The sequence below is a fragment of the Aquarana catesbeiana genome, linkage group LG11 (genome assembly GCF_042186555.1).
Source record: "Aquarana catesbeiana isolate 2022-GZ linkage group LG11, ASM4218655v1, whole genome shotgun sequence".
Taxonomy (NCBI): Eukaryota; Metazoa; Chordata; class Amphibia; order Anura; family Ranidae; genus Aquarana; species Aquarana catesbeiana.
The window spans coordinates 190,329,116-190,344,257 of record NC_133334.1 but is presented as its reverse complement, the minus strand read 5'-3'; the positions used below and the strand labels follow the sequence as shown (position 1 = coordinate 190,344,257).

Genomic DNA, 15,142 nt, shown 5'->3' with positions numbered 1-15,142 from the left:
ATTTACTTTAAAGTGAAACTCCACATCAGTTGAGAAAAAAAAAAAACACCTCCAGGTTTACTTTATGCATTGCATGTATTTTAGCAAACTTTATTGCAGAGCTTTTTCCTGCTTTTTGCACCATAGATATTGAGAGGCTATACTAGTACACTCCCTGAAAGAGCATGAACTTCTCTGTCTACTTTAATCACACAATCCAGCCCAGTTTTGTAATAATAAACTTCATTATTTTGATGTACAGCACTCTTTGCAAGTATACTAAACTAAAATCTGCCTACAAAAGGAGCGCAGGTTTAATTTCTGACAATTTTACAAGCATAGGTGGCTGCAGATTAAAACAGAACTTAAAAATGTGTGCCAATTATACATGCTTACTTTCTTTTCTGGACCCACCTTGGGAGAGAGGGAGAATTCATTAATTCACAGGATGAATAAATGTTAGCAGTTGATTTATATAAAATCTGCATAGCCATTCACCCACTGAAAGTGCATGTTCTGTGCGAATAAGAAGAGAAGAGGACGAATGGCTAACCTATGTTAAAGAACTGTGCCACATCCAGTGTTTAAGATAAAAGCAAAAAGGGGCTTCCCTAAGTGGACTTTTAAGGGACTCAATTAAATTGTATATAAAAAGTATAACAGAGTATATAGAATCCTGTAATAGTAAACAATTTTTATCTATAGAAAAAACATTAAGAGGTAGTAACAAAACATTGGTTTGTCTGAACAATACGTTGTTATCACCATACAAAACGTGTACATGAAAAAAACCTCCTCACACCCAACGCGTTTCGGTATATAGTCTAGTCCTTCAGGGGTGCAGAAAGTAAGAGGGGTTCATATAAAGTTAAATGGTGAAGTGTTTTTACAATGCTTCGTTAAATCACATTAAAAACTTGCAGTTTAGGATAGCACCGAGTGATTGAGCCGGTGGGAAAGCTATCTTATAGCAAGAAAAGGGGGCATCGGAGAAGTCTGTAAAGTGTGAGCTGAGTAATGATGTCTCTAGGAGGCAGAGCTCCCTCCCGCACTCCACGGCAGCGAAATGGCCAGAAGAATATACTGAGCACTTTGGAGCACTAGGCAGCTGGATGTTGGGAAGTGCGGCTGGTCTCTTCAATCTCTCCTACATTAAGGGATTCCATTTGCCTCAGTATATTCTTCTGGCCATTTCGCTGCCGTGGAGTTCAGGAGGGAGCTCTGCCTCCTAGAGACATCATTACTAAGATCACACTTTACAGACTTCTCCGATGCCCCCTTTTCTTGCTATAAGATAGCTTTCCCACCGGCTCAATCACTCGGTGCTATCCTAAACTGCAAGTTTTTAATGTGATTTAACGAAGCATTGTAAAAACACTTCATCATTTAACTTTATATGAACCCCTCTTACTTTCTGCACCCCTGAAGGACTAGACTATATACCAAAACGCGTTGGGTGCGAGGAGGTTTTTTCATGTACACGTTTTGTATGGTGATAACGTGTTGTTCAGACAAACCAATGTTTCGTTACAACCTTTTAATTTTGATTCTATATACTCTGTTATACTTTTTATATACAATTTAATTGAGTGCCTTAAAAGTCCACTTAGGGGGAACCCCTTTTTGCTTTTGTTCTGTGAGAAAAGGGCAAACAATTCACGTAAATAGGCTATATCTGTACTGCTCAATTGTAAATCACTGAAATAAAATAGAAAATACTGCATTTGGGCATTAGATCGAGCCAAGTAACTTAGGAAATTCTCAAGATACTTAGGTCAATCTCGTGGCCAAATGCAGTATTTTCTGTTTTAAATCATTTACATTTGAACAGCATAGGATAGACTTTTTTACTCTTGTTTTTTGCCCCAATCGCAGAGAACAGATGTACATGCACTTTCACTGGGCGAACAGTTGTGCAAATTCTTTATAAATCAATCCCTTGGTATCCACCAAAACGAAATGTTTCATAGTTGGGTAGCTGTCCAACTCTGGGCAATTTTTTAAATTGTACCCCAGCAAATGTTTAAATGGAAAAAAAGCAACTATAGCTGGAGTTGGGCTATAAAGCTAGGGTAATGCTTTCATTGTAGGAACCATGTACAAAACAGTTGTCAGCACTCCTCTACCCTTCAGTACTTTGTGTGTTATAATAAATAGTGGTTTAAAAATCTACATTTGCAATTTAAAAATGTAAAATTTACCTTCGATAGTAAAACTTTACGAAAGTGAGCTCTACATATTTGGCAATGAGTTGCTTTTATGTGATATGGTGTGGTTAACTATATATTGGTTAGTCATAAAGTAAAAATATATATGAACATATATTTAGATGCATTCAAACAAAAGTAAAGGGATTGATGGTTAAGCATTTTAAGTGCAAAATGTGTCTCAGCTCTCGATGATCAACTGTGAACAGATTGCTTAAATTCTAAGACATTTCACAACTTGGCAAGCTTGTGTGTACAGTAGATCAGCATCTTTTCCAAAAACTAATGACTCCTGAAAAACCTCACTTAAGTTTATCACCTATATAAGCTATGTGTTTAATACTTTGTTTAGCCTACATGGCTCCTACAAGACAAGTAGTTCTAATAACCTTGAGGCAAAGCCCTAAAACATGGAATGGCTTGTGGCACAAAATTTAGTTGTGCCACATTCCTTACTGTAATATTTTACACAGTAATACTTTCATGAACTTACGGGCCAGAAGTTCTAAGGTTTGCCTTAATAGTTTTGAATTCTGTTGACTTTGGCTTCACAACAATATTGTTGCTATGTAACTATGTAAGCTGTTTTGCAGTCAGAAACAGTAGACACATCGGTGAGAAGGCCCCAATGGACCATGATATTTGTGCTGAAATCCTACGTTCCTCTTTCATCGTCGTTACAAGACTCCTCCAGACTTCTATGAAGAAGGCCTCAGTATATTCTAGGTGCATATTAAAAAATGGGGGACACAAAGGAACAACTAGGGTCACAAGCTAAAGCCCTGTCCCTACTTTTGCACTTTGAGTACACTTTTATTTTTCAGTGTACTTCAGGCCCCATCCAGAACTGTGCTAGTGCTAGCGGGTCGAAGCACACACCTGCAGAACCAAGCAGTGACATGCCTGCCCCAGAACAAGTTCTGATTCTGGGTGTCTTGCATTAGCAGCATCCAGCAAGCACAAGCTAGGTATAGAAACTTTACATGTTTCTGAAAGCTCCATAAATAAAGTGGACATTTACACAATTGTCAAAAAGGTTGAACTGATGGCATGACAAAACCAGTAAAAAAGAATTGATGCACATCAGTAATTTACTTGCAAAAGGATCCTCTTCTCTCCAGATAAATACCAATATATGCTTGCAGCTGATGACCATGCATGGATAAGTGATTCACTATGACCCACAGTACCATATATTCATGTACCAACACTAAATAACTTCAATGGTCTATCACTAAAGTCTCCAAATTACATTCTTTAGTCTAAATGCCCTATAAATAGTCTCATTAATCAACTGAACCTGAAGCCTTTAATCCATGGGCATTTTTAAATGGACACTATCACCACTTTGAATTTAGCCTGACAAGTCCACATTAATGGTAATATGCAACTTTTTAATATCAGATTTTTTTATATTATACATTTTTATTGTGTAACATGTTGTTACTAATATATCCACAAAATCAAGCATTAATAAAGCAGATGATTGGGACACATGAACAATAAAATATGTGCCACAAGATGCTCCTGGGAGACTCCTAAAACACCAATTATGAGGTGGCAGTGAACATCAGAAGTGCCCCTTGCCAGGAAAGCTAACAGCAGTGTAGCAGAAGGTGGTGTGCTGTAACCTGCTCTGTAGAGACAAGAAGCAAACTTTAAAGAACTCAGACATTTTTGTTTCCACATCAGCATATGAGCTAAAATGCAGGTCTGGATATGCCAGCTTCTGGCTTAATTGGGTAAACAGAACATTCTAGATGCATTATTCAGACATCTATTAAGCAGCTTGGTCTACATGCAATAATTATTCTGTTGGATGTCCCTAGCGTGAAAACAGTTTTATTGGTCATAACCATTGAGAATAGTCAGTCAGACATACACACACACACACACACATTTCGGTCATTCCAGTCTTTTAGCCAAGCGTGTCCCTTTTTCAAAAATACTCTAGTCACATCAGAAACTGTAAAGGAAGGGAGAGGGACATTAAAAGAAAGTAAAGTGACCAGACAATGCTAACATGTCTAAGTCCTATGTCACCTGAAAAAGTTGATCAGAGTGGCCAGGGAATGCTCCATAGACATTACATATCTGGTGCCCGATGCAGTCCTTTGACATGCTTTGTGTAGCCCAATGTGTTTGCCTACTGGGCACCTTTGAGGAGGAATACAAGGCTCCAGTCACACCCTAATGAAGGTGCAGCGATGACCAGTCCCTGATTCAAGAGTCCCTACGTCACTTGGCTGTCATCCAACAATACCCACTTAACACCAGAGCACAGCCTGGCCAACCTCACCCTGTTGCAGTCCATTAGTAACGGAAGACTCCTTTAGCCAATTGAGCTGCAGCTGTCTTGGACATAACTCCACCTTCTTTCTATTCATCAGCAAAGGAGGCCAACATTGGAGGGGAGTTGTACAGCTTGTTTCATGTAGATTATGTAACCATCACCAGTATGTGCACTGTGTGGTGGCTGGAGAAGGAGATTAGTAAATGTGTGATATTTTTAATGGATGTGGGGGAGGGACACTACAGAGATCTCCAACAGGGAGAGCTAGTTTACTCACAGCTTGTATACTGCTCCAGGCCCTCCATCCAGTCACAGGTGCCTCTGGGATCCGTGCCATCCACCCTTTCCCCTCAAGAGTCACATTGTACTTACAAGGCTGCACTCAGTTAACCTTTGGGTTAAAATCAACTTTAACTTTTAAATTTCAGCATGAACACTTCACTCCAAACAACTCCTTCCTCTGTTCTGTGATTAATCCCACTAGGGGGTGAAGCACATCCTTGGAAGGAGCGGGCTGGATTTTCAGTGTTTTTGCTGGAACTGGAACAAAGTTGTGTTTAGCCTGAAAGAGAACAGAGTGTAGCCTTGTATGTGCTACATAAAAGAGTGAGTTATGATTGATGGGGAACTGCAACTGATTATAGGAGGTTGCAGTCATTGATGATTGGAGGGTGCCGAAGTTACAGGAAAGGGCTGTGACTAATGTAAGAGGGAGTCTGACACAGGGTGATTGCTGGCTCTGGTTGATGGTGGAGGTGCTGTATCCTCTGATAGGGAGAAAATGCTGTGATTGACAAGCGGAGGCTCTTCAACTGCTGTTAAATTGACTGAATAAAAAAAATCCCTTCTTCCTATTAATCCCCAAGTTCCAATAAGTAAATCACATTTACTGGATAACATCTGTGTTTACTGTATTAACATTAAACACTAAACACTTGCATAAGTGAGGACAATGTCATTGACAGTTTTACCGATTGCAAACTTGTGAATATGTCATCACTGTGCTAATATTTGTCTGTGCAAAGCTAACCTCATCACATTTTACAGAGATCATCTTTCCATGTTGCGATGTGATATATTGTACTAACAGCAAACTTACAAAAAGAAAGCCACTTTTCAGGCCTATCTAGTCATGTTGAGGGCCACACTTGAGGCCCCTTATATTTGTAAGGTTTACCACCACTGCTTCAAATTGTTAGCTGGATTGAGGGACTGCCATATAATGTCCATGGTCCCATTGGAAATACAGTTGCAACTGCTGTGAAGTACAGAATTTGGTTAAACAAACCAATTTTCAGCTGGCTACCTGGGTGATAGGTTAAAAAAAGCAGAAATGTGACTAGCCCTAGGCTCTATACAGTACATCATAAATAAATCACAAGAGGACAATATTAAAAGTAAACTAATCAAAAATGTATTTTACTGATGATAGTGTCCATTTAAAGTAAACCGGCAGTGTACACATATTAGCTAGAGTAACAGGTTCACTTGCAACCGTACGTAATTTCACTATCAGGGAGCCTGTGATCCCTTCATCAACAATATAGTGCCTTAGTGCCAAAGTGGGCATTGGTACATAGAAGGGTGGCAAAAAGCCATGTTTATGTTTTTGCTTTCTCACAAAGTTCCTGAAAGCTCTGAGAGTGGTACAGCCTGCTTACTATTCCAGCCATAAAGTGAACCTGTAATTTAAAGTACAGGTTCACTCTAAAGTCCCATAAGTCAGCTTGCCTAGTTGCCGACGTTACTTAGTAGACCTGGTTTTTAAAGAATCATAGGTACAACTGCAGTACTGATAACACGTTGTCAGTACTTGTGAGTATAAGGAATATCACATTCATGCATGACTATGTATACCCTGTTAAAATTAAGCCATGATGTCATGTAAAAGACCATGGCTGGACATGCTAGGGACAATGAAAGACCCCACACTGAGACAAAGGAATTTAATGAAGATGGAATAATGACCCTCCCACCCACCCCCCAAAACGGCTCATATACCTCATTAAAAGAGCTGCAAAAAAGCTTCCCCCCCAATTCTTTTCAGTGCAACAGGAGTTGCTGGCTGGGATGCCACAATTTATGTTGCAGTTGAGGGCATTAAAGTCTCTTCATCATTGGAGGTGCATAATATGCTTAATATATAAAATGCAGTTGTCATTTTATTTTATTTTTTTTCACCCACACATCCACCCAAGCCCCTCCCTTTTCCAAAGGTCCTATGCTGTTGGCTTGTCAGGGCCTTATAAGCAGTGATGATCTGATCAGAGGAGCATGTACTGACAGCCATAAGAGGATTCACTTCTTTTTAAAGAAACTAAAGCGCTTTTCTCTGTCCTTCTCTTTTCCTTCCTTGTTGCGTAGTGTTACCATGCCCTCCATGGCACTATTGGGGGACACTGGTGGCATAGTCATTGCTCGTGTTAAACCTTTGGGTGCACTGGGGGAATGGTCTGAGGCATCGCCAGGAGAGGAAGGTAGTGAGGCATTGATCACCCGCATCCAACTACTCATTTCAGCCTGTGAGGAAAAAAAAAAAAGCAACCATTACTTTAAAATGGGTTCTAAAAAAAAAAAAAAAAGAATACTGTTGCCTTACAGTGTAGATGTTTGCAGTTCAGGTCATGAGCATCACAGGACAGGATTGCATTTCAAATTAGGCAAAGAGGTACTGCTCTAGAGTATCATTATTCCTCGTAAAGACATGGTTTGCCGTCTTTTGAAAATCCTATGCCTTTCGCCTTGTTTGAAAATGTTCTACAATGTTCATGGGCCGCAATACTGCAACATTGTCCATTTCCATGCTGGAAAACACTTAAGTAGAGCAGTAACAAACAGGATATACAACATTGGTATTTATGGCAATTTATTTAAGTGCCTTGAATAAATACTTCCAACTATTAAAAATATACATAAAACTTCACTCTTTTTAATCCTTATGTCACTGCCATATAAACATTGGGCGAGGACCATTTTAACCCTGCAATCGTCTCTTGCAAAGCTGCACAACTTCAATCCTTGAATTGGTTGTAAACCCTCACATATATCCAGTGAAGTGACTGGCCTCAGGTGATACACAGAGATAAAACAAATCCTCCTACATAAAGGTGTACCTGTTTATCTGAGGTCTCTTTAGCCGTTGAAAGTTCAGAATTCATAAAGCTTGTCTGAGCTGTCAGAAAAAAAGGGGACGGAGAGCTGAATTTACACTCTGCAGAGCTTAGAGCTGATTGGACACACGCCACTTCACACAGCACACAGGAACAGAGCTGAGGCTGTCAATTAACAGAAGTGACTCAAGCTACAACAGAGGAACGAAGCAGCAATGGCATTTAGTGGCCCTAATTGAGACAAGTACACACTATAGAAGGATATGTTTTGTTCACATTTCATATCTGAGGTTTACAACCATTTTAAGGTAATTTATAGACAAGTATTGTGGGGCAAAAATAGTTTTGCCTAAAGCTGAATTCCACGCAAGCAGCCAAATACATTTTCTGTGTATTTGGCTGCTTGCGCGTTTGTCACACTTAAATGATTCAGATCAACAAATAAATTTTACTATTACACATCCCTGTGGGTGGAGCACCAAAGGAAGGAAAATAATGGGACATTAATAGTGGGCGTATGCTACAGGCCCCCTAACTTGAGGGAGGAGGAGGCGGTGGACCTCCCAACACAGCTAGGAATGGTGGCGACGAAGGGCAATGTTATTATATTTGGGGATTTTAATGATCTAGATATAGACTGGGCAGAAGGAAACGCTCATTCAATCTAAGGCTCTTAAATGTCTTGCAGGATAATTTCATGGGTCAGTTGGTGAACGCACCAACAAGAGATAACGCAGTATTAGACCTACTTATTACAAACACAGATATGATCATGGATGTGAGAACATGGGGCAAATTAGGAAACCACGATCAAACGTGGATTACATTCAGCATCAACCACAGAATAAGAAGCACAATGGGAACACTAGTACACTGAATTTCAAAAGAGCCAACTGTCCCTCTATGCTATATGATATTAAATGGAATAAAATCCTAGGAACAAGGAACACGGAGGAAAAATGGGAGTGCTTCAAGAGCATACTAAATAAATGTATTGGCCAGTGCATCCCAATGGGCAATAAGTATAAAAGAGCTCAAATCAAACCTGGGTGGCTAAACCCTAATGTAAAAATGCACTTAAAAGCAAAAGAAAAGGCCTTCAGAAAATGTAAGGCTGAGGTGTCATTGTCAGCATTCCAACAATACAAGGCATGCGATAGGAAATGTAAAGGCACAATCAGGGCAGCTAAGATAGAACACGAAAAGGCACATAGTGGGAGGGGAGTAAGAAAAGTCCTAAGAATTTTTTTCAATACATTAACAGTAAGAAGGTGAGGTCAAAACATATTGGCCCCATAAAGGATGAAGAAGAGAATTTGGTTACAAAAGACAGAGAATGCAAAGGTTTTGAATGCATTTTTCTCCTCAGTTTTCACGAAGGAAAAAGGGGGACATTGTGACCGAGACTGTAATGTTAACATGTCACAGAATGTACCCTCGTGGCTAACAGAAGCCAGTTACAGAAATAGACCTGAAAAACTGACAAATTACAACTTTGTGTAATTTTTTTTTGGTCATTTTTCAATCATTTGTGACATGTTCAATGGGCTCAACATGCCTCTCAGCAATTTCCTTGGGGTGACTACTTTCCAAAATGGGGTCATTTGGGGGGGTTTGTACTGCCCTGCCATTTTAGCACCTCAAGAAATTAGATAGGCAGTAATAAACTAAAAGCTGCGTAAATTCCAGAAAACGTACCCTAGTTTGCGCAAACCAATAAATTTACGCTTATTGACTTTTTTTTTATCAAAGACATGTGGCTGAATGTATTTTGGCCTAAATGTATGCCTAAAATTGAGTTTATTAATTTTTTTATTACAAAAAGTAGAAAACATTTTTTTTTCAAAATTTTCTGTCTTTTTCCGTTTATATCGCAAAAAATAAAAAAATTACAGAGGCAATCAAATACCATCAAAAGAAAGCTCTATTTGTGGGAAAAAAAATGTTGTTTGGGTACAACATTGCATGACTGCGCAATTACCAGTTAAAGCAGCGCAGTGTCAAATTGTAAAAAGTCCCTGGGTCATTGAGCTTCCAAATCCTCCGGGGCTGAACTGGTTAAATGATGATTTCAAATAAGGGAAAAAAGCTGTCCAAACCTGCCTGGCCCATGTGAAAAAGCAATTTCTCCCTAAACCTAATAACTGGTTGTACAATCCTTGGCGGCAACAACTGCAATCAAGCATTTGCAATAAGTGGCAATGAGTCTTTCACATCACTGTGGAGAAATTCTGGGCCACTCTTTGCAGAATTGTTTTAATTAAACCACATTGGAGGGTTTGAGCATGAACAGCCTATTTAAGGTCATGTTGCAGCACAATCAGATTTAAGTCCGGAGTTTCACTAGGTAACTCTAAAACCATAATTTTGTTTTTTTGAGCCATTCAGAGGTGGACTTGCTGGTGCGTTTTGGATTTCATTGTTCCATCAATTATGGCAAGTCGTCCAGGTCCTGAAGCTGAAAAGCAGCCCCAGACCATTTACACTACCACCACCATGTTTGACTGGTAGATGATGTTCTTTTTCTGAAATGCTGCATTAGTTTTATGCCAGATGTAACATGACGCACACTTTCCAAAAAGTTCAACTTTTGTCTCATCAGTCCAGAGAATATTTGCACAAAAGCCTTAGGGATAATTAAGATGTTTTTTGGCAAATGTGAGATGAGCCTGTGTGTTTTTTGGTCAGCAGTGGCTTTCGCCTTAGAAATCTCCCATGGATGCTATTTTCGACCAATCTCGCTTATTGTCGGATCATGAACAGTGTCCTTAACTGAGGCCTGCGGTTCTTTAGATGATGTTCTGGGCTCTTTTATGACCTCCTGGATGAGTCGTCATTGTGCTCATGGAGTAATTTTGGTAGGACGGCCACTCCTGGGAAAGTTCACTACTGTTCAAGTTTTCTCTATCTGTGGCTAATGACTCTCACCATGGTTTGCTGAAGATGCGTTATACCCAACGCATGCCACTCAGCCACATGCTGTATTTTGGTTGATTCTGGGTATAACTGGTTGTTCCAAATAGGGCTATAAAAGGTGTACCCTGAAACCTGCTGTAGTTGCTTAGCCTTTGTCCAAATTTTATTTATGCACCTAAATCTAGGATAGTGCCTGTCAGGCTTAGAAAACAGTTGAGCTTCAAGTCCCTCAGCCAGAGATCCGGCCCCACTAAAAATGAAGCATCACAAATAGAGTAGAATTTCCAATCTTCTCCACACCTCTGGATTCCAAAGCCAGACCCCCCCCACCAAGTGTTGTAGTTGAGAAGCTAAATAGTACAGCCAGGGGTTCAGGAAGGATAATCCCCCCCATCCTTTGCCCTGGAGCAGAATATGGGGTTGACAACCCAGAAGGTTTTTAGTGGAATAACTACTGGTGTATTAGAGGAAGTATAGTAGCTGAGGCACCATAATCATCTTTACCAAGTTTGCTCTACCTGCCATCGAGAGCCACAATTTAGATCATACTTTCACCCCATCTCGGAATCTTGAAAGCAAAGGCAAAATATTCAACCTGCAGTGATCTGTCAGATTACTGGAGATTGTAATCCCCAAATATTTAAACGGGGTGACCACAGGAACCAGGCAAAACAATGCAGCTGAGGGTTACGCACAGAGTCTATCTGTAATAGGGCAGATTTTGTCCAGTTAATTGCAAGGCCAGAATATTTGTCCAACGACTGTATAGTCATAACAACAACTCGCAGGGAGTGGTCAGAGTCACCCAATAATAGGAGCATATCAGCAGCATAGAACACAAGTTTATTGTGCCAAGTACCATAACTAAAACCCCAAATAGCATCGTCAGCCCTTATAAGTCGCCAAGGGCTCAATGGCCAGGGCAAAGAGCAGGAGTGACAGTGGACACCCTTGTCTAGTACCCCCTTCCTAATGAGAAAGAAGGGGATATCTTGCTATACTCACTCAGCGACTCTAATAAGAAATAGTGCAGGGGTCTCACATGCAAGTCCATCAAGCACAGATGAAGGTCCTCCAGGTATACACGTGAAGCAATAGTCTCAGGACTTCTCTGGAAACAAAAAGAAAGGGAAAAAACAAAAGCAAAGCAAACAACTGTGAAAAAGAACAAAGAGTCTCCAGGCAGTAATAGAGGACTCATCCTTCCAACGGGTGAGGCCTCTCTCAATGCAGTCTTCTTGCAATGGAGAACGCAGAGGCAGTAGCTTACAAAATCATACACTATATTGTCAAAAGTATTGGGACACCTGCCTTTACATGAACTTTAATGGCATCCCAGTCTTAGTCTGTAAGGTTTAATATTGAGTTGGCCCACCCTTTGCAGCTATAACAGCTTCAACTCTTCTGGGAAGGCTGTCCACAAGGAGTGCGTCTATGGGAATGTTGGACCATTCTTCCAGAAGCGCATTTGTGAGGTCAGGCACTGATTAACATTTATATACGTGTAAAGGCAAGCATCCCAATACTTTTGGTAATATAGTGTATGTTGGAATAGCGTATCAGGAGCAAACGTGTGGATGAGTTAACGTCCCTGGCAGAGATGATTAGACATCTGATAAGCTATACTTAGTTGTGAGGTAGTGGTATTCAGGTATCCTCTTCGTTCGACTGATGGGCTCTCAGCGATGGTTCATGGACATCCAGCCACTCCGCCACTTTCCCAGCAGTGTTGAAGAAGTGCGCCTAGCCTCATGCAGTGACAGAGTCGGGCAGGGTAAGGCATGGCATAGGGCAATCTCAGACGGTGCTTAAAATCAAAGAACTTGGCACTTTTACATTGCACCTGAAGAGAGAAATCTGGGTAGGACACCCTCGGCCCCATTGTACTGAATAGTGCACCTTTTTTGTGTTAGGCGTAGTACTCGATCCCAGTAAGGCAGAAGTCAAGCAAGGAATGGTCTGGGCGAGTTTCCAGGTAGAGTGGAGTAAAGGCTTCTTTGCCAAAGAGCTCTAGGAGCCAACCTTCTACGAACTTGGTAGGGTCCCTGCCTTCCACTTTGATGTCATTCCATGATATGTATATTATTTTGCCAGAGGCTGTTCTCAGTGTCATCAGATTTATCTCTGTTGTCCTGAGTGAGGCATGTGGTTGAATGAGTTTTGGCTAACAAAAAGGTGGACGCTTGTCCTCAAGGTTGCTTATGCGGCTCTCAGCTGCAATGGTCCTCTCTTTGATTTTTTGTAAGTCCAGCACCCGGGAGCGCTGCTATCTTTGTGTATGAGTAGTAGCCCTGACTTTTCTATTTATACTTTGGGCTTCTCTTCTCCCTCTGCCAGCTCCTCTGAGTCTGCCTATGTGCACTGAGGGAGAGATGGCGTTAGCTCCTACGTGGGGTCTGGCTGGATATCAACAGCACTTGCTGTCTCACACATGGAGCCCTGTGTCTGCAGGGCATGGAGGACCTACCCGCTCTGGTGCCGGCATCTCTGGACTTTTCCATGCCCCGTGGAGTCCTTTAAGGCATTGCTGCAGCTGTGCCATTTTGAGGTCCCTCCGTCGCCGCTTCCTCCTCATTTTTGTGGGTAACAGCATGTAGACCCCAGGAGGGGATGGAACCGCTGGATTCTAGGGGACGAGCTGATCTGAATGGTGCCAGACTTATGCTGCTAATCTGCCAGGGAAAGGATCGATGACAGGAGAAAGAGAGGGAGCTCTGCTCACATGCCCGATCCTTCAACTCCCACCCCCCCCCCGCCTTAAGGGACTTCTTGAATTAACAGGTCTGGTAGTAATCAGGCCTGGGCGTGGCAAGTGAAATGTAGCTCCGCTTTCCCAAAAAAATTGGTTAATCACAGTCCATTCATGATTTAGCAAAGGGGGGTTCAATTACTTTTTCACATAAGGCCTAAGGCAAGTTTGGGCAGCTTTTTTTCCCTTAATTAAATCAACATTTAAAACCGCATTTTAGGTTCACTCTGGTTACCTTTTTGTAGTTTTTAAATTTGTTTGATGATCTGAATCATTAAGTGTGACAAATATGCAAAAAATTAAATCAGGAAGTGGGCAAATACTTTTTCACAGCACTGTACATATATACATACACTAATGTTTTTTACCTTTTTAAAACCATTTGTAATTTTGCTTAACCTGTCTTGGGATTCAAGTACCCCTGGCAGACAGAACAGCCAGGTCCTGAGACCATTCAGCAGACTACACCAAAGTTGAGCAATATAGCCTCAGATCCACATCAACTTCTTGACCATGAAATCAGTAGCACAGTGATTAAATCGTGGTAAAATATATAAATACAGCGCTCAAACAAAAACCCATAAGTGATAACAAAAAAGTCCATACAAAACTATGAAGGTGCTTCACAAATAGTGTGTAAAAATACAGGGAATGCTTCACATCTGGTGTGCGGAAAGTGCAGAGAAAATGTTGCAGAAAAATTTTTAGGTGTATCAAGACACCCCCACATGTGTCCCCACTCACCAAATCACAATGACCCCCAACTTTTCAGTCTGGGAGTCAGTAAAAGCTTGTAATGATATCCAAAGAATGTTGCAGGATGGCAGGTTCACTCATGAGATGATAAACGATACTTCGATGTTAATACTCAGCCATACGAAAAACAGGTACCCAAAAGGGAAGAAAAAGGGGGGACCAATAGTGAAGTATGCCAAGATTGAAAATTTATTGCGCATAAAAGGTTATACTTACAAAAGTTAAAAACGAGCACTGAAACAATCAGAGGATGCAGCAAACACCATTAACAGCGTTAAGACCGGTCTCGTGGGAACTCTGTTAATGGTGTTTGCTGCATCCTCTGATTGTTTCAATGCTTGTTTTTAACTTACTTTTGTAAGTATAACCTTCTATGCGCAATAAATTGTGAACCTGTTATCACTTATTTATGTTATCACTTATCGCCATCAGCGCCAGTTTATATATTTAGATTATATATTTTCACAGTGATTAAATCGTTACTGTCGGCAACAATGTGCACTGCAGCAGAGCTTGAATACCTAACCTAGGTATTCTGGGTTTGATCTGCAAAGGGTAATCATAGGTTTGGTTGGGACCTCTAATAATTGTAATAAAAAAAAAAAAATCTATTAAAAAAAAAAAATCTATAAAACTGGATTAAAGGTGGCCTTCTAGATCTGACTGGAGTTTAGTTTTTAATTTATTAGCTAGACCCGGCTTATTAATGTGAATGATAAAAATCATAAAAGTGATGCCTTTGTATACTGTAGCTGTGCAACTCAGCTTTAGGCACTCAACCTCCTACACACCCCATTATTTGGAAAAATAATTTTCTTACCTCATCTTTTGCTTGGAAGAGATATTCTTTTCCATCTGCTAAACTGTTGAATAAAAAGAGAAATATACAGGTTTATTATTTAGACTGACTGCATTATTTTAAACTGCAGTCACTGTTTCTTATGGTTTTAAAAACAAGGCCAACAGAGATTATATAAACATATAAACACACACACACATACAGTACCTTGCAAAAGTATTCATACCCCTTGAAACTTTCCACATGTTACAACCAAAAACGTAAATGTATTTATTGGGATTTTATGTGATAGACCAACACAAAGTGGCACATAATTGTGAAGTGGAAGGAAAA

General features: G+C 40.5%; 1 protein-coding gene across 3 annotated transcripts in view; it reads right to left on the bottom strand.

Moving 5' to 3' along the window:
- Positions 1 to 3,559: 3,559 nt before the first annotated feature.
- SPTBN2 (spectrin beta, non-erythrocytic 2) overlaps positions 3,560 to 15,142 on the bottom strand; it is a 1,434,510-nt gene continuing 1,422,927 nt past the window's right edge. For all 3 annotated transcript variants that reach the window (XM_073605131.1, XM_073605132.1, XM_073605133.1), the window contains 2 exons: positions 14,831 to 14,873; positions 3,560 to 6,999 (listed from right to left, as the gene is read on the bottom strand). In XM_073605131.1, coding sequence (XP_073461232.1) covers positions 6,778 to 6,999; positions 14,831 to 14,873 — 265 coding nt within the window. In that variant the 3' untranslated portion in view covers positions 3,560 to 6,777. The remainder of the gene's footprint in view (positions 7,000 to 14,830; positions 14,874 to 15,142) is intronic.